General features: G+C 56.1%; 1 protein-coding gene across 3 annotated transcripts; it reads right to left on the reverse strand.

Annotated features, from left to right (window-relative positions):
• Positions 1 to 31: 31 nt before the first annotated feature.
• MLLT6 (MLLT6, PHD finger containing) lies at positions 32 to 20,716 on the reverse strand. 3 transcript variants are annotated; one of them, XM_065908518.1, is made up of 20 exons: positions 20,435 to 20,716; positions 19,130 to 19,209; positions 18,596 to 18,650; positions 18,233 to 18,342; positions 17,152 to 17,255; positions 16,802 to 16,895; positions 14,203 to 14,376; positions 13,194 to 13,289; positions 10,508 to 10,727; positions 9,352 to 9,966; positions 8,716 to 8,897; positions 8,374 to 8,482; positions 7,119 to 7,185; positions 6,779 to 6,924; positions 6,099 to 6,296; positions 5,907 to 5,995; positions 4,434 to 4,783; positions 3,969 to 4,059; positions 2,446 to 2,802; positions 32 to 2,053 (listed from the first exon to the last, which is right to left on the reverse strand). In XM_065908518.1, the coding sequence occupies exons 1-20, from the start codon at positions 20,541 to 20,543 to the stop codon at positions 1,991 to 1,993; spliced, it is 3,309 nt and encodes a 1,102-aa protein (XP_065764590.1). In that variant the 5' UTR covers positions 20,544 to 20,716; the 3' UTR covers positions 32 to 1,990. The 3 variants fall into 3 exon arrangements, with proteins under 3 accessions (XP_065764590.1, XP_065764591.1, XP_065764592.1); XM_065908519.1 differs by having other exon boundaries at positions 32 to 2,032; positions 20,435 to 20,714; XM_065908520.1 differs by lacking the exon at positions 32 to 2,053 and adding an exon at positions 2,078 to 2,188 and having other exon boundaries at positions 20,435 to 20,715.
• Between the last annotated feature and the right edge of the window lie 6,316 nt (positions 20,717 to 27,032).

Raw genomic sequence — 27,032 nt, forward strand, 5'->3', positions numbered from 1 at the left:
AATGAGCAACTCTTCTAAGAATCTCTGAAGGTTATTTTTCTTTTCAGTGGTTTGGGGGCAGGGAGTTAGAGAGCTTAATAGATGAAGATGAATAAAATGCTGACTTCTATCATTCCTTTCTAACTGATATTTAGCATTAATAAAAAGTGAGTATTTCTGAGGTCATCACAACTGCCTCCCCCCTCCCCCCAAGCCCTTGCAAGTGCCTAAGAAATTGCCTCTGAAGGATTCCCACCCACCCCCTCCATTATCAGCTCCCTAACATCTTACAAAGTCTTATCAACAGGAATATTAATATTATTTTCAGTATCAGAAAAAAACCAGTTGAGCAGCACAGGCAAAAATATATCTGCACTACGTTTCTGTCATTGCCAAAAATATACACATCTTTTCTTTATTAAAAAAAAAAAAAAACAAAAAGAAACAAAACCAACAACAACAGAAACCCAAACAGAAGCCCACACACGCACACAAATCCACACATGCAAAGAGACTGACTAAACGCGGGCATCAGGAAGCTGGCCACGCTCTGCCCGGCTCCGAGCCCAGGGCACCGACACAAACACGCGCTTCAACCTCGCCCCTCTCCTGGCTGCCCCCGCAGCCCTTAGCCTCGGCCACCAGAGGCTCTGGGCAGGTGGGGACTCTAAGGTGAGACTTGCCCACTGCACCCCGGGGAAATAGCTGGTGGGTGAAGGGACAGTTGTTAGGTCAATTTAAGCTTAAGTCTCCCCTGGTTGGTGGGGGTGAGGAGGGGTAGGGTGCAGGGAGGCAGGCTGGCTGATTCTGGGAGGCAGTTTTCACTATAGGAAGTGGTACTTTACCCCCCTCGCCTTGTCCCCTGGTCCCTAGGGCACCCCTTGTGCCAGGGAAGCAGGACCAACTATCAGTGGTGGAAGGGGAGCACTGGGGGGGCACGGAGACCATGCGGAGTCTGGGGGAGGAAAGGCAGGATATTACCCTGATTTAAAGCCCCCAGCCCCCAGTTACTCTCCAGTATTGGAGTACGGTTCTGGTTTTTGTTAACCATTCGGGCCCCAGAAAGGGACCAAAGTTGGTGAGGTGAGAGGGTGCAAACAAGAGCTAACAGCGCCCCTCTGGTGCTGCCTCATCAGAGCACTACTCCTGTCCCTGCCTTCGGCTGCCTGGGGGCCAGGGGGAGACAGACAGACAGACCGACAGACAGACAGACAGACAGACACACACACACACACACAGTGCACAGGCACACCCACACACGCTCTCTGAGTCAGGCAGCTCTATCTCCCCACCCTCGGCACTCCGAAATCCAATAGTGCAAACAAGGGGCAGGGTGCCAGGGGGCTGGGCCGCCCACCCCTGCCCTCCCCCAGCCCATCACAGGGACCCACCCCCGGGGAGGCAGGGAGGCCTGGGCCAAGTTTGATGCCATCCTGCCCCTTCTTCGGCCCCCCAGTCTGTGGGCTTTTACAAGCACAGCTTGTGACCCTTGTGGGGGCAGGGGAAGGAGCCCAGCAAGAAACAGGCCAAGGGAGCCCTCCTACCATCTGCCCAAGTTGGGTAGAAACTGGTCAAGTAGGGTCACCCCTTCTTCCATAAAAGACTTCCATGCAGGGGCAGGCCCAGGGCCTAGTCCCCACTTCTCCCACTCAAGTGCTGATCCATTTTATGTGGGGGGTTTAACCAACCCCCCACTTATGCCATGGCCCACTTTGCTCTCTAGGGAACCCTGAAACATTCGCTGAGAGTGGGGGCTCCTAGGCGGGCTTGGAGCCAGTCCTCCTGAGCCCCTCACAAAGGGACCAGTGCAGAGGCGGGGTCGGGGGGCCAGATGGAAAGGGCTCCCCTCTGGGTCTCAGTCCGTGGCATTGGGAGCACCCCCCATTCCCCAGGCCTCAGCACGTGCTCTGGGGCTCTCCAGTGTTGGGGTGCAGGTGCCCGCTGTAGGCTGGGACCCCTCAGACCAGGATCTGCCCCTCCGCTTGTGGGGTCTAAAGGAGTGTGGGTGGATTTAGCCTTTTTCCTGGTTGGCTGAGGCTCCTTTGTCAGCAGTCTGGAAAAAGAGGAAGGGAGACTGGGGATTGGGGAGGTATCTGGTCTGATCACCCAGTTGAGAATAGCTTCCTGCGCCAAGAAAGCTGATGTTGGGTGCAATAAGGGGCTGGGCTTTGATGGCTGCACACCAGGGTCAACTTCCGTGTATGTATGTCTGTTGGGAGAGTTGCCCTGCATAAGGCGCCCAGTTAAGCAGGCATGTGCCGGCCAAGGGCCCCCAGGCTCTGGCTCTTTGCCCTCAGAAGGAGGGATGCCTTTCTTGAAATGGCTCACCCAGAGCATCATCTTTTTCTAAATGGTCCAATCAGAGAGGAAACAGCCTTTTCTAATGAGTCTCTCCAGGAGAAAGGAGACAGGACAGTCCCTCTGCCCCACTCCCAGCCCCTCCCCTAAGCCAGACCCCTTACTCACCCCTCCTTTGGGGCCACTGGCACTGCCGTCTGCCCCTGACAGGCTGAGGAAAGGGTTAGTTTGGGCAGTGAGGACTGGAGGCCCGCCTGCTGCTGCTACTGCTGCGGCTGCGGCTGCTGCGGCCATGAGACTTGTGTTGTTGCCGAGCGAGGGTGCCACCAGGGCTCCGGCGGGCAGCAGAGGTGGGGCAGATGCTGTGGGCAGCAGGCCAGGGGTGCCCGCGGACAACAGCGGGGTGGAGCTTCCGGCCAGCAGGCTGGCCATGGGCAGCTGGGAGCCCCCGGCCATCTGCAGCCGCTGCAGCTCCCGCTTCTGCTGGATCTGCTGGATCATCTGGTAGACAACAGTCTGGTGTTCCTGCGAGGGGGCCGGATGGCTTACTGGCCAGTGGTCCCCAGGGTCATCTTACCCTGATTGGCCTGGGCCACATCCCATCTCACTAGTACCATGAGGCAAGAGACCCAGGAGACAGTCAAGGTCCCATCTCTAACTCCCCACTCTGGGCCTCAGTCTCCCCATCTGGACAAGAAAGTGGTTGCATACCATCAGTGTTTGTCAGCTGGGGTACAACCAGTCAAGTGCAGGAGGCTTATCATCCCTCCCCTACCCCCACTAAGTCAATTCCTCAGTCGTTATGACAAACACAAATGTCCCCAGGGGTGGCATGACCCCAAGTTGAGGAACACTGAATGAGGTTAATAGTTTTCAACTTCTCTATTTTTTTCCCACTCATTTATTTTTGCTTTGAATAGACAAAGCATTCTTAGTGTTCCAAAACCCAAAACAATTTCTCTAGGCTTAAGAAATCTTGCTATCTTATTCCTGCTACCATCTGGCCTCTGTAGGTAACCAGTCGAGCTAGTTTACTGTATATCTTTCTCATGTTCCTTTATATAAAAATGAGTCCTTTTCTATTTTTTTTCACCTCTCTCCTTTTTATTTTTATGTTTTTATCTTTTGGCTGCATCGCATGGCATGTGGGATCTTAGTTCCCTGACCAGGAATTGAACCTGCACCTTCTGCATTGGCAGCAAAGAGTCTTAACCACTGGACCACCAGCGAAGTCCCAACAACTCTCTTCTTTCTAGAAGGAAGAATTCCTTTTCTCCTAGGAACTCTTAGTAGAACTCAACAAACAAGAAAGACCTAAAGGGGCTGCTCTGGTTGAGGACGTGTCTGTCACCTGCTCAGCCACCTGTCTGTGCAGACCCTGAAGTTCCCCACTGAAGAGCCTTGGGGCTGGGACTGGAAAAGCTCAGTAACTGAGGGCTCACCTCCCTCCAGATCCTCTTGCTGGGATGTGATCTAGGGCCACTATAGCATTCCTTCCCCAGCGCCCAGGGGCCCCCAAGAGGAACCCTTATGCCCTTTGTCCTCACATGATCCACAGGGGCCCGGCCCCACTCCCACAGGGGCAGTCTCACCTTCCCAGCCTGGGGCTCCCTTCCCAGCTGGGGGCTGCCCTCCCCGGCCGGCCCAGACCCTCTGAGACCCTTCTGGCAGCGCTGGGGGAGGGGCATTACCGGGGTCAGCTGTGGGGAGGCCAGGAGCTGCTGGAGCTGCTGCAGCTGCTGTTCCTGCTGCTGCAGGAGGTGTCGCTGCTGCTCGGTGAGGCTGAGGCAGGGGGACAAACACAGACCATGGGAAGGGCCAGGGCAACACTCCGCCCTGCCCCCGAAGTTCCCACTCCCCCTCAGGCCCAGGTGGAGAGAGAACAGACTGAGCTCAGAGAGGATGGCTGGAGGAGACACGTGAGATGGGAAGGCGTCCCCAGAGGGAAAACGTCAGCTAGGGTGCAAGGAGTAAACAGACGACTTTTGTCCCTGAAGAGCTGCCATCCAGAGGGCTCTCACGTCTGCGTGCATGGAGAAGCTGGGGTGAGCCCGTAAGACAGGACAGCTCCCTTCTGAGGGACTGTGGGTGTTGGTGGGGGAGTCCCTCCCAGAGCCAGCCTCCCCATCCCCTTCCCCAGCTGCGCTCTCCCTCACCTGTTGAGACAACCTGGCAGCTGTAGCGTGGGGGCGCCGCCAGCCTGGCTCAAGCCTGCAGGGTTGGGGGCGGCAGCCCCATTCAACCCCCCCAGGAGCCCATTGAGCGGCAGGGCCCCGCTGCCCGCCAGCCCCCCCAGCAGCCCCTCAGCCATGGGCATGGCCCCCAGCCCCGCTGCCCCAGGTGCCCGGCCTAGCCCATTCTGTGGCTGAGGCGGGAGCGGGGCAGGGCCCCCAGGCAGGGCCAGGGGCAGAGTAGCAGGGCTCTGCTGGAGCAGGGGCAGCGGTGGGGGCGTGCTGTGGAAGGACAGCGACGAGCTGCTGCGGCTCGGGCAGCCTGAGTGTGGGTCCTGGGGAGGGAGGGGGAAGGGAGGGGTCAGAGGGGCAGGGGGCCAGCGTGACCTTTCTGGCCCCCGGCCCAGCACCCACCAGCATTCTCACATGGTCACCCCCACTTTACTCCCAAGCAAAGCCACCCAGGAGGAAGAAGTAGTGCCCAGGGATAAAGGCTAAGAATCCAAAGAGTCTTCACAAATCACTTCCTGGGGCCCCAGCACCCACCATGATGCCCGTTTAACAGTGAAGAGTGAAGGTGGTATAGTGACCACCTAGTCAATCAGACCCAAGGTTCAGTGCTTGACCTGTACTAACTTGCTACTGCTGTTTATGGGTCAAACCACTGTGTCTTAGACCGGCTCAGTAACTCTGCAGGCAGTTGAACTGAAAGACGGGCTCAAATCCCATGCCCACAATTTAATGGTTTTGGTGGCTCTTCTGTTTCAGTTTCCTTATTCATAACACGGGGCTAATAGGAGAACCTATTCCATAAACGTCTTGTGAGGACTAAACACACTTGAAAAGTCTCAGTCCAGGACATGACAAAGGGCAAGGATGCAATTAATGTTTGCTGTTATTATGATTATTATTGCCCAAGTCACACAGTAAGTGGTAGGGAGAACAAGAACCCACTTTGTTTAATTTCAATAATAACCACAGCAAAATAATAGCAACTGCTACCCCAACCACCACCAATTACACAGGGATTGTTTTCTGTGTGGCTAAAATAAATTGTAATAAACTCTTCACAAACACTTTTCAGAGCTGCTTTTCCTAACCACCTTATATCCAGAGAAAAATCCCACCCTCCATTCTTTCTCATACCCCTCAAATGATTTCCATCTTAGCACTTATCTCATTTGTAATTATTGATTTTCTTGAATTGAGCCTGTCTCCAAGAGCAGGACTCTGTTCAATTTGCTCACTGCTTGCTTAGCCAATGACTGGACTTGAGTAGGCACCTCCTAATTATCACTCATTTAGTAAAGGAATGAATGGGTCAGTCGACCAAATTACTCGGCCAATCACTTCACTGCCCAGCCTCCAACAGCCCAGCAAGGTGGAAATGCGACTAGGAGGCCCTTGAACCTCCCCGCTCCAGCCCCCCGCCCCCGTGCCCCTCCTCATGGCGCTCACCTCGGAAGACGTGGACAGCGAGTTGTCCAGGCCCAGACTGTTCTTCCCCGGGGGGCTTTTGCTGGTGCTCAAGGAATCGCTGCTGCCGGCTGAGGAAGCGGTATCAGAGAAAGAGCTCAGCGGCTGGAGTCCGGGCCAGTTCCGACTGCAGAGCGGAGGCCCCTATTCCCGGCCTGGGTGGGGGCCCCTTACCTTGGGGAGGCAGGCCATAGGGCCCAGGGACAGGGCCGTTGGTGGCAGGCAGAGCGGCAGGCAGGGCGGCGAAGGGCACAGAGAGTTGCACGTTGAGAATCTGCAGTCGCTCCTTCTTGGCCGTAAGGCTCAGGATCTGCTCCTGAAGCCGCTGGTTTTCCTTCTGCAGCGCGTGCAGCGCCTTCAGCATCTCCACGACTGCAGACAGAGGGCGAGAGCGCCTGAGCCCCGCGGGCCCGGAAGGAGGGGCGAAGGCTGGGGCGGGGCCAGGTGACCAGGGGCGGGGCCTGGCAAAGGAACCAGGACCGAGAGCTAGCAGAGAAGGCCCCGGCTAGCCAGGGACTCAGGTGAGTCCTGGGGAGCCAGAGGTGTGAGGACCACAGGTGGGGCCTAAGGCTCGGGGTGGAAGCCCAGTGCTTGGAGGGAAGGGGCGGTCGGAAATTGGGGCTTAAGTTAGATCAGGGCCACGAGGTCGTGAGGGCCAACAGCCGGGCGAGAGGGGGCGGGGCCTGGAGCAGGTCCCAGCGAGGGTTGAAGGCTAGGCCTGGGGTGGGTCACAGTTAAGGCAGGGGCGTGGCCGCAGGAGGAACCTTAAAAGACCTCTGGGGACCTCGGGTAGAAACGTGACCGAGTTTGGGGGTCCTAGGACAGTCACCCAGCCCGTTGTCACCCCTTCTCACTGTTGACGCCGGCCTCGCCGTCGCCCTGCTTTTCCAGCAGCTGCTCCATGTTAGTCGTTCCGGGGGCCGCTGGATCTAACTGGCCGCCCCCGCAGGGTGCGGACGCCGTCTGGTCGAAGAGTGCCGGGAGGCTGCTGATGGGGGACCTGGGGTCAGAAGGGAAAACGGGCTCAGACTAACTTCACTCCCCCACTCCAGTCTCCCTGCCCTTCTCCCGCCTCGCGGGTTTCAGTTATCCGCTTTGGATCCCACCCTCTCCGCGCGCCTGCCTCTTCGCACCGCCCCCCACCCCTGGATTCCTCCGCCCAGCTCCCAGCTCCCCCTCTGCCCCCCCCCTCACATGGAAGACAGACTCTCCTGGGGTGAGGTCCCCCGACATCGGAAGCTGCAGTCCTCCAGGTCTGGCTCTTGGAAGGAGAAGGGAGGCAGGGATCAGCGAGGAAGAAGTGCAGTCGGCCCCAAAGTCCCCGCCTGGGAAGTGGGTGCAGATCTGGGACCTTACCGCCGACCTCTTTCCCTAGGATCTCCCAACCCCCAGACAGGCAGTTCTAGTTCTTGGTAGCCCTGGTTTGAAAACCCAGCCCCTGGGGAGGCAAAATCATGAAATCTCTTCCTCCTCCTCTCGGCATAAAGTCTGCGTCCTTGCTACTTTCAGCTTCTCCTCCCAACTTTTTTTTCCTGGAAAATTTATAACTTCATAGTCATAGAAACTTGGGGCCTAGACAGTCCTGAGTTGAACTTGGATATTTGCTATGTGACCGCGGGCTTAAAACTAACTTCTCCGAAGTGATTGTTATTAAGTAATAAGGTAATAAATGTGAAGTGTTAAGCTGAACAGTTTAGCTGCCAGGTAGCAAGCCCTTAATTACTGTAGCTATTATAATCAGTTTTATATGACTTTTATATTAATAAACTCACAATTAGACCGCAAAACCCTATGTTGAGCCACAAAATTCCAATTTGGGTTTTGGAAAATACAGTCATCTACCCTATACTTTCTTAAATTTGGAGTCAGATTCTCCCCCTTTAAGGCTTACCTGAAATGATAAGCCCCGCCCCTCAACCAGCCAGGTGGTACTTCTGCACCAATCAGCTCTCTAGGGCTGTGTTCACTCTACTTGGAGAGGGAGGAGTGCTTGCGCTCCGCCCCCTTAACTCCTGAATACCCGGAGAGTCGGTTGCCAAACTAGTGGGATCTCTATAATCGCCATTCCCGAGAACTCATTAAGCGGCCAGCAGGGAGCTTTGCTACAGTGGTAGGAGAACTAGTCTTGGAGCCAGGGAGTCAGAATTACAGCTGCTGCTCTGCCTTTGCCTACTTCAACTGCCTTGAGCAAGTCATTCATCTCTCTTGCCTTTTGCTTTTGTGAGATGGAGTAGTAGTAATTCTTCCAGGTCATGCCCCAACGCCCAAGGGGGTTTTGATGTGAAAGTGATGTACCCTGGTTTGTTGTGTGTGGAATGTTTTTTGCAGGGTCAGCAATGGCCAGAGGGCGGGGGATAGCCAGAAAGCCCTCTAGTCCTTTCTGGATTGACAAGTCGGTGACGGGTGCCCCTTTGGGAAGAAAGGGGAACAGAGTCAGAGACTCACGTACCTGTGTGGCTGCTTTCGGCTTGGGTGAGGAGGGGGTTAACGGCACCCATGGGGGTTCCAAAGATGTGGGTAGAAGGGAGGCTAAAGGTAGAGCCAGCCAGAGAAAACACCTGAGGGAAAGGAGGTAGAGTCCAGCCTGGTGGTTATTCCTGGATCTAGAGCACAACTGTGGGCACCGGGGTGGAGGGGACCAGGTGTGCTGGGGAGGAGAGAGGACCAGAAAGAGGGAGAAGTTCTGGTGGTGATCAGGCCCAATCTCTCAAGTTCCCATGGAAAGCTGGGGTCCTCGGCAGGCTGTCCCCCACCTGCCCAGGGATGGAGGAGCCCAGGAATAAGGCCTCACCTGAGTGGTGGAGATAGAAGCAGAGGAGGAAGGGAGGGTGCTGGTGAATGGGGAGCGACTGAGGCGGGGCAGGGCCGAGGTCCCTGGGGGCCCCAGGAGGCTGGAGGAGAGGGGGGTGCTGCAGACAGCCCGCAGCATTCCACCACCGTGAGAGATGGGGTCCTTATTACTGGTGTAGATGCCTACAGGCACAAGAAGGACACAGAGGGAAGCTTAGAGTCACCTCTCCCCTGCCCCCTCCTCAGTCAGGTCTGGAGCAGCCAGTCCCCAAGGCCAACACTCCCCTGGATCTTGCCACACACCAGTCTCACCCTCCTGCTGCAAAGATGTCACTTCTTGCCTGAGTGACACCTGCTTGCCAAGCCTGCTCATTCTACTTCCCTGCTCAAGCCTGAAGAATTCCCAGTTTTCCTAATTCCCCAACCCAAACTTGGTTAAGTCCTGCTGGCAGTGTCTCCCACCACAACCATGCAGGAGAGGGGTATGGGGGAGTGTCTCAAAGGTGACTGTCACCTCCATCCTTTGTCTTCTGGAGCAGTTTCTGTCACATTTCCTTCTAACTGCATGTTTATGCCTCTGTCCCCTCACTAGACTGGCTGGGCCCTAAGACACCCTTGGTCCCCAAGGGTCACTAACCTGCCCCCAGCAGGGGGGACTCCAGGCTCAGGCTGGGCAGGCTCCCGGAAGGCCCAAAGGTACGGGAAGCCAGACCACCCAGACCAGAGCTGACAAGGGAACCTCCGGAGAAGGGTGAGGCAGCAGTGGCGGTGAAGCCAGCCAGCTGGGCACCAGGCAGGGAGGGAAGGGCTGGGCCCCCAGTGCCCTCCTTGTTGCGGCTGCCCTTGGGACGGCCTGGCCCGTGTCGGCTCCTCTTGCTGGCTTTGTGCTTCTTCTCCTTTAGGCCTGTCTCAGGGGTCTCCTCAGCAGGCACAGGGGTGGCACTCAGTGTGGGCATCCGCTTGTGGGTGCCTGCAGAGGCCCCGGACCCCGAGACATGGGGAGACTTATAGTCCCCAGGGGATGGGGCCCGGACCCGGCCTGAGCTGGAAGTGGTGGTGGAGAAGCGCATGATGGGCCCGAAGCCAGAGAAGACCACCTTCTGTTCAAAGAGGTCAGCCTTGGGGGGCTCGGGGGCTGAGGGAGAGGGAGGGGCTGAAGGGGGGGGTGCAGTGGGCTTGGAGTACTTGTCTTCTTCTGGCTGTTCCAGCTTGGGGAATGCGGAGAAGTCAGGGGAGCTCTGCAGGGATGAAACTGCAGAGAGGGACACGGAATTACAGCTGGACCCCAGAGCCCCTGCCTCCCTCCTGCTCCCAGTGTATACTAGAGGAGAGAGCTTTGGTCGGGGGTGGGGAAGTTGGGTTTCCTGTCCCAGCTCTGCCACTGTCTCTGTGTCCTGGGACCAGTGTATCCCCACTTTCCAGCTTTTCCCACCTGTGACAAAGTAGAAGAATAGCTCCCACCTTACTGACCTCATTGGATGACTACAGAGATTACAGGAGATTAGTGTCAGTGCTTTAAAAATGGTACTTGACAGCATCAGCCAGGGAATAATGAATACATTATAGGGGTTGGAGAGGTGGGCCCTGAGGGAGATGGAAGGGGAGTTCCACCCTGAGAGAGGAGGGAGTGTTGCGGAGTCACTGACTGGGGATTCCTGCCCCACCAGGCAATTTAAGAAGCAAATGAGATGCAAACCAATATGCAAAGGGCCTTTCTAGAAAAGCTCACGGCCAAAGACTGTCCCATTCCCACCTCCTCCCCGACTCCCACATCCTGGGGTGCCCATACTCACCTGCAGGCTGGAAGGGTCCCCCAGACGAGGAGGAAGAGGAAGAGGAAGAAGAGGAGGAAGCGGAGGTGAAGCAGCTCACACCTTTCCCACTGCTCAGCTTCTTCCCCTTGTGACTCAGGCTATGGCTGGAAGACTTTTTCCCCTTGGAGTCCCTGCTGCCTTCAGAAGTCTCTTGAGTGCTGGCCTCGTGGTGGGAGGAGGAGGAAGCCGAGGAGGAGACCTGAGGGAGGGAGGAGAGGAAGGCTGGAGCCAGTTCTGGGGGTCTGGGCTCACCCTGACTTGGGAGTGGAGCCCCGAGGACACAGGACCTAGGGCTCTATTGGGAGAGCTCAGAGTTAGCTTCAGGAAGGACTATGGGGCAAGGAGATAGATGGTGGTGGGAGCTCCTAGACCAGGGAGATGGAGAGGCAGCTCTTCACTTCTAGAGGTGAAGAGTTGGAAGCTCTGAGCCCAAGAAGCTGTCTGTCCTTCGTCTCATGCAAAGCAGAGATGAAAACAGTCCCAGAGTCTGTTCACAAGTATGCATCTGCTCAGTCATTCAGTTTAGAAACACTCAGGCCTAAGAGGGCTGGACTTGTGCTGGGAAGTGGTGCGTGCAGGGAAGAGGGACTCCAGGGAGAATGGGCCACCCTGGCCCCATTCTTGGGCCCTCCAGTCCCCGCCATGCCCTCCCTGCTCACCCCCCAGCTGCAGACACCTGGCTAACACTCTGCTCCCTGGCTACTCCCTGGCCTTTCCAGACAACCTGAGCCTCCATGCCAAGCCCTCTGCCCAGACAACCTAGCCTCTGTCTTCCTGGGAAACATCTTCAAAATCTGGCTCAAAAGCCCCCTCTTCCGTGAAGTCACCCGATAGCTACCTGTGGTGGAACAAATCATTCTGTCCTCTATTTCCTGGGTGCACTGTAGCCACCCACATCAGCCATGTCAATAGTTGCCACATTGTATTGAGAGATTGTCCCCCATGTCTGTGGCTGGAAGAGTAGGGGCTCTGGGGTCTGTGAACCTGGTGTTTCCCACCATGTATGTATGTTCTCCACCTCACTGAGCTTCAGTGTCCTTCTGGGGCTAATTATCCCTCTTTGGAGAGTTATGAGGAACATAATGGCAGATACATAGTATGGGGTTGACGATGATGATGATGGTTCTGATGGCGCGGCTCTAGCAATATGCTGCAGAGAGTGTCCTGTGGTAATTGAGAACAGGTCTTCAAGCCAGACTGCCTGGGTGCAACTCTTGACTCCACCATTCCCTAACAGTTTGCTTTTAGGCAAATTATTTAACTTCTCTGTGCCTCAGTGTCTTTATTTATTAAACGGGGTTAATAAAATACCTACTTCATTGGATTATTTTGAGGCTTAAATGAGCAAATACCCACACATCCCCTCCATCCCCCTGTTCCAGAAAGGAACCTGGCATGTGGTGAGTGAGTCAGGGCTTTGCAGTAACAGTCAGGGACGGCTTTTCCTCCTGGTGGAGACCAGGTATCCAGTACATGAACAAATGCCAGAGGGAGGATGGAGAGGAGGATGAGCCACCCTGTGCTGCCCCTTCCTGGGCGGAGCCCTCGGCTCTGTCTTTTTCTTTGTTCTTTTCAACAGCTGGAGTTCTGAAGGGAGCCAGATGTGGTTCTGAGAGCAAAGGAGGAGAGGGCCCGGGGGAGGGGTGGCTGAAATGCTGGGGTGGGTGGAGGAGGATGGGCAGAAGGCTCCAACATGTCCAAAGGGAAGTCCAACCACTGGGGTCACTCCTAGATCTCTGGTCCACTCCTTCCCCATGCCTGCAGACCCCAGGGAGAGATCAGAGGGCAAGGACAAGCTTTTCCAGGTGAGCCCTGGGCAGCAGGGAAGGAAGAGGGTTACTGGGACAGTTGCCACAGCAACATCACCCTGGAAACCTGATACCTGAGTCTCCTGCTAAGATGCCCAGAGCCCTGGCAACCTCCCGAGGCTGGTGGAGGTGAACGGGCAATAATGGCCACAGGAGGAAGCCGTGTCTCCAGGCCCCTGTTCTTCCGGGGGTGAGGGGAGAACTGGCTGGAAGGAGGGGCAGGGAGGGCTGCTGTGGCTTGGATTAGCAACTCCCTGGCCTCGGGTAAGGCCTGCCAGTTGTTTATCCAGATGGTGCCCATTTCTGGAGTCAGGCCTGCCATGCCATGCCCCTGCTGGTAAGGTGGGATGCCCAGGGGTCTCAGGGTATGGTCCATGGGTCTGCCCTGCAAGTCGCCATGGGCCACACTTTCAGTCCCTCCAACCTGCATGGAGTGGGCTTTTGGTTAGGTGACCAGGCTCTGAGCAGCCTCCTGATGAGTGTGCGGGGGTGGAGAGTGAGGGGGGTCCTTTGCCTCTCTCTGGAGAAATGGGCCCCAGAAACTCGGAGAACTGCCGTTAAGCACTGCATCTGTAGACAGGAACCCAGAGCCGAGGCCCTGTCTGGACAGAGGCAGATGTGAACATCTGGCAGCCTGCAGGAAGGCTGGTGCCCCCTACCCCACCCCTCCGGGTTGGTCAGTGACTAGCAGGGCTGAGGGGCAGAGGCCCCTCCTGGTCTAGAATAGGAGTAGTGTGGGGTGTTCAGCAGTCATGAACGTGAAATTGCACGAGTTCCCAGGGCTGCACGCCCCAACCCCTCACACTGCGCCTCCCTCCCGCTGCCATGGCTGCCCCCCCGGGTGTAAGCAGTGGTACCTTGTCAGCAGTGGGGACCACAGGTGGGGTGAGGATGCTGGGTGACTCAGGCCGCTTCTTGTGCTTCTGTTTAAGGCGTTCTTTGTCCTTTCGGCTCTGGGGAGGAAGAAGGGACCAGACGCTGATGCTGGGAAACAGTCTTGGTGAGGATAAACATGACACATGCATGACAGGAGTGGGGTCCTCTCAGGGACAAGGCTCTGTGGATGCCATCTCCCCCCCATGGAGGGACTGAGGGACTGTGGCTGGACAGGAGTGGCCCCGGTAAGTTCCTCTGAGAGCTGACAGCCCCTCTCTACCCCCATCCTCCGGTGTGTTGTGCTGTGCTAAGCTCAGGTCGTGTCTGACTCTATGCGACTCCATGGATTGTAGCCTGCCAGGCTCCTCTGTCTTTGGGGATTCCCCAGGCAAGAATACTGGAGTGGGTTGCCATGGCCTCCTCCAGGGGATCTTCCCAATCCAGGGATCAAACCCAGGTCTCCCGTGTTGCGGGCGGATTCTTTACCATCTGAGCCACCAGGGAAGCCCATCCTCACTGCCTGCTAAAAAGAACCTATCCCATTATCATGCCAGTGACACAGGACACCTTACACGGAGGCACACACCTGTAAGGGTGTCCCCTTGGGACACGGAGCTGTGCAGAGGGACAGAAGCCAGGCACACTGTGACGTGCAGCCCCTGGGGACGCAGGCATGTGCACCACAAACTGACACACGGCTAGATGTGTGCAAATGTACAGGGCCATGTGTTGGGGTCTCTGGGGAGACTGTCAACGTCGTAGGAACAACACAGAGGAACCACACAGATACAAACAGCCCCAGGGAAGCCAGGCCTTCTCCTCACCCTCTGTGACCCTCACAGGTCACTTCCTCAGCACCCCCTTGGCCCTCAGTGGCCTCAGGAAGGAAGGGGGCAGGCACTATCGCCTCTGGGATACCTGTGGTGGCTTCACGCAAGAAGCAGGTGTTTGTGAACGTGGGCAGGAGGGGCAGGGGGAGAAGACGCTTACCTTCTTCTGGCCCCTCTCGTGGTGGGAAGGGTGCTTCTCCTGCTGGGCGGATGGGGAGGCCGACCTGCTCCTCCGGCCAGCAATAAAGCTGCTGCTGCCTCCCCCTGTGCCACCCCCTCCTCCTCCTGCTCCTCCGCTGCTGCCCCCGCCCCCACTGGAGTGCCGGGATGTCTTCTGCAGAGAGAATTGAGAGGAACTGCCACACCCTCCTCTCTGTAGCTCAGAGAAAGGTTCTTGAAGATTAGGTGATCCTGGGGGCCAGTAGCCCCCACCCCCGCCCTGCCCGTCACAAGAGGACCCTGTGTCCTTAATGATACTCTGCTCAACAGAGTGCATTCCCTGGCCTGAAATCCTAGAGTCTGCCCAGCTGGCTTACCCAGGGCACAGATTCAGCAACTGAGGCCCCAAAGAGGTGGGGAATCTCGGCCCCAGCTAGGTACCAGGCATAGATGGAGGTGGGCGTCGGGCTCGTGTCTCTCTCTCCACCACCTCTTTCCATGGTACCCTCTTGGCTCCTCTCAGGTGCTCGACCTCGGCCCACCTCAACCTCCTTCCCTGGGGTGGAGGATGTGCAGTGTGGCCCTCATGGGAGCCCCTGCTCCCCATACCCCATCCTTCCCTCCAGATACTATGCTCCAGCCATCACCCCTTCTCTTCTTTTCCTGGCCCTCCACCAAACAGTGGTTTCTTTTGTCCCAAAGGATCTGCTGCCCTTAAAGATAGGGCAAGGAAATATCCATAAGGAACACCCAAACAACCCCTGTGCTATCATTCCTCCTAGCCAGGGCCTTGGACTCCCCAGTGCCTGGTCTGATGGCTTCACCTGTCCTAGACTTAGAGCTGTTCTAAGATCACCCACAAACTCCCAACTCTCAAATTCAAGGACTAGTTTCAGGCCTCACCTGACCCAGTGGCTCCCCAGCAGTGGGCATCACTCCTACTCTGCTAAGCTCTAAACTCCCCATTTCATGGTTCTCTTCATACTTGAGCCCCCAACCCCTAGCCTTATACACCTGGGGCTGCCATACCAATGGGGGCCTGAAATCTGAACACAGCCACCAAATCTAACACCTCCACTTTGACACCTGCTATATTCCAAACCAAGCTCGCTGCCTTGTCTTAATCTCCTGTGAGTTGTCCAGTCGTGTCCGACTCTTTGCAACCCCACGGACTTTAGCCTGCCAGACTCCTCTGTCCATGGAATTCTCCAGGCAAAAATAATGGAGTGGGTTGCCATTCCCTTCTCCAGGGGATCTTCTTGACCCAGGGATCGAACCTGGATCTCCTGCATTGCAATGGGATTCTTTACCACCTGAGCCACGAGGGAAGCCCCCAAGTTGATGTCAAACCCTGAACCAAGGTGACCTTATGACTTATCCAAACCAGGACACTTTTGAAAATGAAAGGAGGAGCTATTAATAATTACACCAAGGCAACAGGCACAAACTGGGACTCTCTGGGGCAGACCAGGACGTATTTTGGAAGTCCACTCCACTGCCTGAGGAGCTTAAGCCCCATCTATCCAACATCAAGAGCCAGGATCCTATGTGCCACCCTCAACTCCTCCTTCTCAGCCACCCCCACATGTAGGCAAGTCTATCTAGAAATAATTCTAGAATCCAGCCTCATCCCTCCATCCCCCCTCTCTTGCAGCTGTCTCCCAGTCACCAGCCTCAGCCCTTTGGATCTGGCTTCACAGTGGCTGCCAGGGTAATCTTCCTAAAAAACAAATCTGATCATGTTACCCTCTTGCTTACAAGCAGCCTCACAAGCCTGTGGCCTAGGGGTGAGGTCCAAGCTGCTGTCTCAGTCAGGCCACAGCATACCTAGCCAGGACACCCCACCGCTTCTGAGACATGCAGGTCTCTCCACCAATATGGGTTAGCACTCCTTCTCCCACCTCTCCAGGGGCCCCTGAACCTGAAGCAGAAGCAAGTCCAGCTCTGGCCCTGCCTGAGCTTTTTCACCTCATCTCTTGCCTTGTCCCTACCAAACATCCTGTTCTGTTGCTTATGAATGGTCTTTCTTATCTTGGGACTTTGTCCATGCCAATCCCTCTGCCTGGGATTCCTGTCTTTCTTGGCAGGCTCCTGAGGACCTTCAGACTGTTTTTTCTAAATCCCACATACCAACTGTGAGATAAGTCACATAACCTTAGTGGGTCTTAGCTTACTCATCCGTAAAATGGGTAAATGCAGTACACCTAGTTCTTAGGGGGGACTGCAAGAGCATGCACACCCACGTGCACACGCACACACACACACACGTAAAGAGATTAGTACAGAGGCTGGAGCACAGTAAGCCCCACAAATGTTGGCTCTAATTGTTGGCTCAGCTTAAATACTGCCTCTTTCTTGAAGCCTCCTGGACTCTGATAGGCAGGGTCTGAGCTCTGTCTTCTGGGATGGACTGCTTGGCTCAACTCTGATTCACACCCCTCAGACTGTACTTAAATTTATTCCTCATCCAATGGTGAGCTCCTCAAGGGCAGGGACACAGTTCCTTCCTCCCATGTCTGTCTTCCCAGCACCAGGCACCCTAGAGTCCACACCCTCTAAACCATGACTGACCAACCCACTCACACCCAGATGAAACTCACCATCTTGCTGAAGTGGTATTTGCAATAGCCACAGTACTTGACATTGTCAACCTCCAGCACTTCTTCCTCACACAGCAGGCCTGCCATTTGGGCACTAATCGAGAGAGGTCAGCCTGAGAAGGATGTGGTCCCAAACCAGACCAGCCACCTCCCTTGCACCCTCCAAGACCCCTCCTGGGGCAAAGCCAAGACCACCCAAGGAAAGTACTGCCATCATCTCCAAAGAGACAGCAGTTAGGATGAACCCATTTGGCAGCCATCCATGGCAAATCTCAGGAGAAGATTGGGACAGCTGGCCAGGGATCCCAGAGAACCCTAAGGAGTGGACGCAGGGAAGGCAGGGGTCTCACCAGGTGACATGGAAAGCTTGTCGACATCCATGGCGGTTACAGGTCATGCAGGCTCCTGAAGCCGCCTTGCTCTCCCGGCCCTGCTCTTCACAGATGTAACATGTCTGCAGGACACAGGGCAATCGTCCCCTCCTCCCTTCTACTTGAGGGATCCTTTGGCCTCCCTGCTCAATTCCATCCTCTCCCCACGATCCTACATCAGACTATCCAATAGTACTTTCTGTGATGATGGAAATGTTCGAAACTGCACGGTCCGATACAGGACCCATGAACTACATGGGTTATTCAGCCCTGAAAAAGTGGCTAGTGTGACTGAGGAACTGAATTTTAAGTTGTATTTAACTAACTTACATAGCCACATGTGGCAAGTAGCTGCTACACTGGTTAGTGCAGTCCTTGGATGGTGAGTCCTGTGAGGCCAGGGACTGTGTCTGCCTTCCTCCCCAGCGAGCTCAGCCCCGCCTCTGGGCCTTTGCACATACTATTCTTTCCACCTAGAACCTGGCCCTCTCCCCACTTCTCAAGGCTGGCTCCTTCTCAACCCCCAGGTCTCAACCAAAATGTCTTTCCCTGACTGCTTTATCTAAAATAAACTCCCCCCCACCTTCTGCCACCCCCGTGCCGGTATTCTTTATTTTAGTACCTTCTTGTTTTCTTCACCGCACTTACCACACACTGCATTTACTTTGCCTGTTTACTGATATCTATAGTCGTCCCACACAGGAGTGGGAGTTCTGTGGGGCAGGGAACACATCTGTCTTGATCAATACTAAACATTGTGTGTCCAGCACCTTGCCCCAGTTTTTGCACATAGTAGACCCTCAGTAAAATGCGCTCAGTGAATGCATAAGTGAACTGCTCGCTCAGATCTCCCCTCAGGCAGGACTACAAACGAGCCTGCTATTTCACCTGAGCACGAGCGTGAGTCTGTCAGTGGAAGGTGCCTAGCCACCTCCTGAGTTCCCTGAAAGTGTAGGTTGGAGAGAATCAAATTATGCTGGGTGAAGAGAGGGCTGGAGAGGGACCCAAGAATGGTTGGGGAGGAAGGGGCCTGGCATGGGGCACAGCAGGGGCCGCTGACCTTGTTGAAGCGATCATGAGGCACGTACTGCAGCACGATGGGTTCCATGGTGAGCACGTTAGCAAACTGCACCTCAGGGATGTAGAGGGCACACACCACGTGGGCCCAGCCTGGGGCGGTGTGGGGCCGGCCTCAGCTGCGATGGCCAGTCAGAGACCCTGACCCCTCACAACCCCATACTGCAGACAGTCCCCTCCTCCATGGCCTTCCCATGAGACTCTCCACTGCCAGCCAGGGAAGGAAAGGGAAACCCAGCCTCTGCATTCCACCCCTGCCCACAGACTGCTCCTGCCTTCCCAGACCCTGCTCAGGGGGTCTGTCTGACCTCAACAGATGAGCCCTAGGGCTCGGCAACCCCCTCACCTCCATTGTCCGTCCTCTTCAATGCCCCGTCTTTGTGTGGGCACAGCTCACACCTCTGCCAATACAAGGGGGCACAGGGATTTGGGGGATGGGCTTTTCCAAAAGGGGGGGGTCTGCTGGGCTGAGCCCTCCCTGAATACATTCAGAGGGCCCCAGGATGTAATGATTAGATGTCTAAGGGGGAACTGGTGGGGGAAGAGAGAAAACAGGTTGACCATGAGTGATAGTTGTCAAAGATGGGGGAGCCTCATCACCAAAAGATGAATTATAGTATTCCCTCTACTTCTGTATAGGTTGGAAACTTTCCATGATAAAAAGCTCAAACAAATAAGAAAACAAAAACAAAAATGCCTGTGGTGGGGCAGAGTGAGGGTTAAGCAGAGGGAGAGATGGGGTTGGTGATAGAGGTGCGCAGGAAACAGGAAGTCCTGTGTGACACTCCCACCCCAGCCTCAGCCTCAGAGCCCCCTAGCTCATTGGGGAGGGAGGGGATGCTCAGGTGTATATGAGAGAAGAGGGAAGTTTCAAACTCACCACCCTGGCTGCTCGCTCCTGAGATTCACATTTCCGGCAGAACCACGGTCCTGTTGGCACCTGGACGATGCCATAGCAAGCTGGGGGTGAGGGAGGAGAATCACCAAGCAAATCTGTCACCAGTGGTTTTTCCCGGAGTAACTGGGGTAGGGGGTGACTCTTAACAAACCAGAGCCAGTTCCAGCCAGGGGGCTGCTCCCTGCCTGGGGGTCACTCACAGACAGCAGGACCACAAGGAATGCCCAACAGCACACGCCCAGCTTTCAACCACATAACCGAGCACTCCACGCAAAGGTGGGAAGTCTGAGACCTTGACTTTAAATTTCTAGAAGATCCCACCCCGCCCCAATGCCCTTTCTGTACGCAGCTTTCTAGTTCCTAGCTCTTGCCAGGACCAGTCCTTATCATCAGTAACGGAGAATATTAGAGGAACAACATTTAGGATAGTCAAACACGTTTTGTTGTTATGGGGGGGGGGGGGGCATTTCTTAAAGGGCCAGTAATAGAAGAGGCGGGTAAGTGGAGGGTCTAAGGGACCTCATCTTCTGCTTCTAATAGGAACAGGTCAAAAGTCAAGGCCGAGGGCAGGTGCACTGAAGGTAACCAATAGGAGAGTGGCGGGAAGAGCCAACAGCGACAGGATTAAGGGCTGTCCCAGGAAGGGGGGGGGCCCAGCTGGCTGAGCCAGACAGGCGGGAGATGCCAGCCTGCGCCCTCGGCAAGATTCCTCAAGGAGTTAACTCCCGAACCATGTGCTGCTGGGGGAAACTCCAAACCTCCCTCTTCTCGATTCCCGGCCCCCTGCGCAACCTCTCTCTATCCGCAGCTCTTCCCGGGAGGATTTTAGGAGTCCCCTCTCCCCTGGGACCCTTCTCTTCCCTTCCCAATTCCGCTCCTCCCAGTATCCGGAAGCAAGAGGGGAGGATGACCCCCCCTTGACCTCTCCCTCCCAGAGCCCGGACCAAAATAACCGGGCGGGAGGGGACACCTCGCAGGTAAACATTCTCCTGGCAGCCCCGACACCGGCGGTGTGGGGCGCGGAGAGTGCACTCATTGCCCTCTAGACTGTCCCCAAACTCCCTCAACTTGGGGTGGGGGGCGCGGGACTGGAACAATAGGCAAGAAAACAATGCCTGACCCGGTCCTCCAGGACCAGGCGGGGGGAGCCCCCCGACGCCTCCCTTCTCTTCAGGTGGGGTGGGGGAGGGGCGCCCGAGCCCCAGGAGGTCTCGGGAGGGCGCGGCCGGGGGCGCCCTGCGCACGCCGCCCCCAGGGTCCCGCCGCCCCCCACGGCCACCCCCGTACCTTGGTGGACAGCCACGCTGCACGCGTGCCCATCACAGTAGACCAGCGGGTTCTCGGCCCAGCCCCTCTCGTCCGAACATACGCAGCAGCCTCCTACCATCTCCTTCATACTCCCATGAGCTCCCTCCGGGGCTGGGGTGGGGGCCCGGCCGGCGGGGGTCGGGGGTCAGGGGGGGAGGGAGGGAGCGGGGGGCCGCGCGCCTCCTCGCTCCCTCCTCCTCCTCCTCCGCCGCCGCCGCTTCTTTTCTTTGCCTCCTCCTTCCTCCTCCTCGGCGTCCTCCTCCTCCTCCTCCTCGCTCGCTCTGTCTGGCCGCCCCCCCCGCCGTGCTCTCGCCCTCATGCCCCGACGGGCCCCCCCCCCCCCCGCAACAATGAGACCCGCGCGCCGGGCTCGCCCCCTCCGCGCCGCGCGCCCAGCTACCAGGGCCGCCCGGCCTCCGCGCAGCCCGGGCCCGGCGGGGGAGGCGCCGAGTGGCACATCGCGGGCGCTTGCCCGCCCCGCGCCGCCCGCTCACGCGCCGCCCCCCCGGCCCCCCTGCCCGGCCGCGGCAGCCATGGCCGCGCGCCTCCGCTCGCTCGCTCCCGGCCCGCCCGCCGCCCGCCGCCGGGTAAAGTCTTAGGTTCAGGGAACAAAAGCCTGGCTTGGTAGGGAGCTTTTCGCTCGCTTGCTCCGCGCTCATTTTCCCTCTTTCTTTTTCTTCCTCTGGCTCTCGGCTGGCGCTCCTGAGCCCTCCATCTGCCTGCCCTTCGGTCTCGGCCCCGGGTCTCCGATTCGCCAGCCCCTTCTGCCCAGGTCTTCCTCTCTGCGACTGTTCAACCCCAAGCAAACTTGGAGATGGAGATAGGGGAAGGGGCGCGAGCGACGTCGGCTCCTCACCCCTTGGTGTCCGGGGTAGGGGGGCTTTTTGGATGGTCGTTCAATGGCTGTTTTCTCGGAAGCCTGTCTGGAGGGCAGACACTTACACGCAGACATCTGTTCACTTCATTCTACAAAATTTTATTGAATGCCTACTGTGCGCAGTCGTTGGGATAGAGCAATGAACAAACGGGTATGCCTGCCCTCGGGGAGCTTCCGGTTCAGCTCACACACACACACACACACACACGCCCTCTGAAGCACAGCGAGGCACCCGCAAATACACACACTCACTCAACCTCATACAGCCACACTACCTGACCCTTCCAGAGGGGCACAGACCCCAGGTCCAACCCCTCCGGCGCGCTTAGAGACCCAAGCGAGTTAGGGAGCCACTGCTGCGGAAGTGCTCGCGAACAGCCCAGTTACACTTGAACTCCATGCGTGTACCAAAGACACAACATGAAGTCACACACAACGCCCCCAGAGGACTAAAGTCCCAGAAATTGGGTCTGGGAAAGAAGTGAGGGGGAGTCAGTCCGAAGGCTTCATCCCCAGGACCGCTGTGGGCAAGGGGGAGGAAACTTGGCCCCCCTACTTCCTAAAGGGGGGCGGGTGGACGCCCGCAGGGACCAAAGGTCACACTCCCGCCGCGCGAGATGGGGTGGCGGAGGGGAGAAGGCAGTCCTGGTGGCTTCAGCGACACTTCAAAGACGTCGGGGCCGAGAACGCTTCCTGCGGGGGAGGGGCAGACGGAGAGGAGAGGGGGAAATCGGCAGGAGGACTAAGGGTGGAGGAGGCTGCCCCCGCTTCAGCGCAGGCCCCCCTGGCCGACTCTTCCGCCGGGACCGCCTCCTTTTCACCAGCACCTGTTCAACCGGAACATCAAGGGGCCGGGGCCCGCCATCACCCCTCCCTTCGCGTCTATTTAGTACTTTTCATGCGAGAAGGGGGGTGAATCCTCGCCCAGGAGTGGGGAGTAGGGCGGGGGAGAACTTGTCCTTGACCTGGTCTGTGGCTTCAGGGATTTAGTCCCTTAATCCCGACGAGGCTGGAGTTTGGGGAGGTCGGGGAAGCTAAGTTCTAGGCTGCAGTCCCCACCTCCCCTTGCTCCTGCAGGGACAGAGGAATCCGGAGGGCTGCCAGGACGTAGAGGCTCTGTCTAAATGGGCGGGGAGGGGGGTTGGGGGAGGCCTGTCTCTGCTGCTTCCGTGTCTGGGGGAGGGGGCTAAGAATCAGGGTATTGTTGGGGACCGGTCCGAGGGTCGGGATCCCCGCGAGGACTGCTATGCGCCGATATCTTCATCTGTCTTGTGAACTTCGCTCATACGAAAAGTTAAAACAAGACACAAACAAGAAGTCTCACTTAGGAGTTTCTGACGAATTGCCTTTTCTGACAAGAGTAAAACATCAAGGAAATTAAACGCAAAAATATCAGCCCAAGCCATGCGCCAGTTTTTGGAATATTTGAGTAATTGCTTTCGGAACCGATTTTGGCCGAGGTGGCCAAAACCGAGGTGGCCGACCGTAGTTTCGGGTTTCGCTGGACGAGGGTCACTAGAAGAACCGTCGGTCCCTGCGTCTAGGGATGGTCTACTTGGGGATTGGGGACAAGCAACCTTTCTTTGTTCGGGTGCACCGCTTGCGGGTGCACCGCCCGAAGCTTGTGGGATGGACGGGTTGTACGTTTAGTTTAGAGTATTAGGAACATGGTTTCGTTTAAGTAACCCACACCCCTTTGGGGTGTTAATACTCTCCATTTTATTGATGGAGTAACTGAGGTTCGTCACAAATGAAGTGACTTGCCCAAAGTCACACTGTCTGAAAGCGGCAGAGCGGGGATTTGAACCCAGTCTGTTCTCTGCTAGAGCTGGGGTTCCACTACCGTGTGTTCCCCGAATCCCAGTGTCGAACTGGGATGCCCGCCCATCATAAATGCTCCCGTCTGAGGTCTGGGGAAACCCGGTGCCCCGCGGGCTGGCCGGGATTCGCAGGGGGTAATCCCAGGGCTGAACTGTCAAGCTTCTTCTCCATCTTCCAACGTCTTCAAGAGCACCTACTATGTGCCGATTCACGGAAAAATGAGCAAGAACAGTACTCGGCCAACAAGTGGTTCAAGTTCATTGAGCTCTCCTTGGCGTCACGGAGCACTGATCTGGGATGTCAGGCTAATCCTGGCTGTGCAGTTTTTGGCGTGTGACTTCACCTTTCAGAGGCTCAACTTATCCCTCTCAAAAGGGGCGTTAACCCCCTCTGGCAAGGATTGCAGTGAAGATCTAACGAAAATCCTTTGGTAAAGCGCTAGGGCACACAGTAGGCGATCAATCCTTGCTCTTCCCCCTCTCCACCCCTCTAAGGGTTCCAGGGCAGCGCGTTCCCGCTCTGGCTTCCCGCCTCCGGCACGCTCGCCCGCCTAGCGCGTCCCGCGGCTAAGGGACTGGGGCAGAGAGGACCAAACAGAAAATTATTTCCGCCCGCTCGGCCCGCCCCGCCCCGCCCCGCCCCGCCCGTCCCCGGAGCCAGAAGGGGATTGTGGGGCCGCCGCGGCCGCTGCCGGAGCGGAGCGGGGCGGAAGCGCGCATCTCGCTGCTGATCGGGCCCGACCGCGCCGGCCCCCGCACCTCCCGGCCCGGGACTGCGGGCTGTGGTCGGGGTGGTCCTGGGATCCGAGGCGGCTGCCGCCGATCGCATTTCCACGAAGCCTTGTTCGCTCGTTCCCGGAACCTAGCGGGGGAGGCTGAAGAGTGTTGAGGTTTCGCTTCTCCAAGCTGGCCGGGCGCTTGGTTTCGCCGGTCCCGGGGGCGCGCCCTCCCCACTAGAAAGCCCCGGGCTCCGGGAAAGGATTGCGCTGGCGCCCGCGGGTTTGCATTTTATTTGCGTCCCGTTTGCATATCATTTTATCCCCCGAAAGCAAAGCTTCTGACCTTGGGGGCGTTCAGAGAGGTTAGGTTACTTTTCCAAGATAACCCAGACAATAAGAGGCTTCAGGTGGTTTTCCTGCGGTCTGGGAGAGCCTGGCCTGGCCAAATAGAAAGATAGGACCCTACAGTCGGAAAGACCTTGGTTTGGTACCCTGCTTAGTCGTTTGCTGACTTTGACCATAGATTAGTAATGCCTCATCTGGGACCCTCAATTTCCCCATCTCAGAATGGGGACACAGTACCTCAGGGTTGATGTGAGCAGTGACAATGTCAAGTGCCTGGCATAGGGAAGGGTGATTTCCCCGTCAAGGGTTATGACTGCCGCGGTCTCTACAGCAAGCTTGGTTGGGGTGCGAGGGTGGGTGAACAGGTTCTTTCCTAAGTTAGACATCCTGTGCAAAAGGAATAGAGGCTCGATTTAAAGAGGAACTGGTGGGAGTGAGGGGATTCCCCCAAGCATTAGGCGGCCAGTCGTCATGATTATTGTAATAAATAGTGACTCTACCCTGGTGGAATTTTTGGCTTTTCAGATCTTTCTACGGGAAGAACACAGTGCTTAGTGTCAAAGCCTACCTCTGCCATTAACTAGCAGTGTAACACAGATTCTCACTGCCTCTATTTGCCAATCTGGAAAATGGGGATAATTGGATCCTCTCCTCCAAAGTGCAGGGCTTTGACAACTCCAGCCAGCCAAGGTCCTTGCAGGTGTTTTAAGAGCTTTGAGCCCAGGAAGCTCCTTTGGTCACTTAAGGAACAGGGGACTTCTTTTAGGGAGTTAAAATGTGTAGGAAGGGAAGAGGTTCATGGAATAAGGTAGCCATCTGCCCAGACTTTCCAGAGGTACTTGGAACCTAGTCCAGCCCTGCCCCTAACCAGCTAGGTGACCTTGGGCAGAGCAGTTGCCCTCTCTATCATTTGGTTGGGTGACTGGATCTTGAAAATCCCCTTGGAATTAACATTCTGTGGTTGATGAGTTTGCTCTTGGGGAAATTTCCAGGCTGAGGGGTGACAAATGAATAGCACATTTGCCCTCCTGTGTTCTTTTTCATCAGTTCCTCCTGAAATCTAATCATTCCTCCTGTTATAGTTGCCATCAGGACAGAAGTGGAAAAAGTTGTATTATTCTGTCTTTCAGCAAATTCTACACTGAATCATCATGGGCAGGCCATAGGAGATACACAGTACCTGGGATGGTGGGGATGACAGATATAGACAAACAACTTCAGTTCAAGATGATAATGGCTGTGATAGTGCTAAGAACAGTGCTAACACCGGCAGGAAGGAAGGAACTGTATTTATGGGGTTAGGGAAAGCCTGAGCTAGGACTAAGTGAGTGAGGGAGGGTTTGCAGGCAGAGAAGGGACAGAAGAACTTTCCAGGCAGGGGGGGGGACAGCATGTTTAAAGGCACAGAGGTGGGAACCAGCAAATGTGGGAACCAGTACATTGGAGTTGTACACTGTGGACACCCCATGGTGGTATGTGCAGTAGGAGAACAGGTGGGAGGGTTAGCGAGATGGCCAAAAACCAGATTAAGGGGACCTAGGTTATTTTGCTAAGGGGTTTGGATTTAATCCTGAGAGCAGTGGGGAGCCAGTAAGGGCTTTTAAGTAAAAGATGCTTAGCCTTATTTGCACGCTGGTTGTCAAGTCTGGGATTGGTTAGGGTTGTGGGGAGGTTAGATGGATTAGGACAGCAATTCTCAGCCTTGAGTTCACGTGATTCCCCTGGGGGTCTTGTTAAAATGCAGAGTATGACTCAGTAGGTCTGAGGTGGGGGTTGAGACCCAATATTTTTAGCAAACTCCCAGGTGGTGCTACTCCAGAGAGCACAGTTGAATAGCACCTGGTAGGAGACTTCAGAGGATCCAGTTGAGAGATGAGGGTTTGACTCCGGCAGAAGCAGAGGGGATGAGCAAAGGGCTGCAGATGAGGATGTAAAGAAGTAGAATGTTAAGACTGTGACAGGAACTGTTTGGCAAGGCAAGACCAGGAGGATGACTCCCAGAGGTGCAATGTAGAGGACTTGCTGGTTGGAGCTCTCTGCACTCACTGTAAAATTCAGGAGTGGGGGTGGGGTGGTGGAGCTGACAAGGAACTGCTCTGGGCCTGCTGACATCAGGTGTCTGTGACACGTGGGGTGGTGATGCTTAGCAGGCAGTCGATTGTTTGGGTTTGGATCTGCAGTCTGGGTTGCAGAGACCCAGAGTGAGAGGCACAGAAGGCTATCCTGAGGGGCAGGGAGCTCACGTCATGGAAGTCAGAGAGGAACTTTAAGAAAGAGGAAGTGATGCCAGGTCACATGCCACTGAGAGGTCAAGGGAGGAAAGGCTTCTTTGTGGAGGAGAGGAGGGGGTGCCTCCTTGATGACTTCCGCCTGGAAAGTTCCAGGCACTAGCAGGGGTGGAGGCTGACCACAGTGGGTCAAACATAGATTGAGTGATGAGAAGGAGGAAATAGTGGATAACAGTGCTAGGGGGAGGGACGGGTCAGGAGGCAAGAGTGGACAGCTGTGGTGTAGTGATGGTGATGATGACAATAGCCATGATAACAGCAGCAGCTCACTTTTGACGAGAGCCAATGTGCCAGGCACTGTGCTAAGCATCTAACAATCTTCTTGCAACGACACTGAGATAGATTTGATTCCTGTTCTCATTTTATAGGGAAGGAAACAAGCTCAGAGTGCACAGCCAGGAGGTGCAGAAGCAGGATTTGGACACTGCCTTTAACCATGTGACCGGTCCAAATTATCAATAAGGGGGCTGCTCTGGGGACTAGCTAGCCTCTTCTCCCCAAGCCTCTCCCTGTCTGTCACCTCCTACT

The sequence above is a fragment of the Muntiacus reevesi genome, chromosome 18 (genome assembly GCF_963930625.1).
Source record: "Muntiacus reevesi chromosome 18, mMunRee1.1, whole genome shotgun sequence".
NCBI classification, from domain to species: Eukaryota; Metazoa; Chordata; class Mammalia; order Artiodactyla; family Cervidae; genus Muntiacus; species Muntiacus reevesi.

Bases quoted from the DNA above. Each gene is read 5' to 3' on its own strand.
- MLLT6 (XM_065908518.1), bottom strand. From the start codon at position 20,543: ATGAAGGAGATGGTAGGAGGCTGCTGCGTATGTTCGGACGAGAGGGGC. The intron at 16,896-17,151 runs GTGAGACCCCTG...TCTCTCGATTAG, and splicing joins CAAGCTTTCCATGTCACCTG to TGCCCAAATGGCAGGCCTGC. The intron at 8,483-8,715 runs GTGAGGCCTTAT...CCTTTCCCTCAG, and splicing joins CTTCTATCTCCACCACTCAG to GTGTTTTCTCTGGCTGGCTC.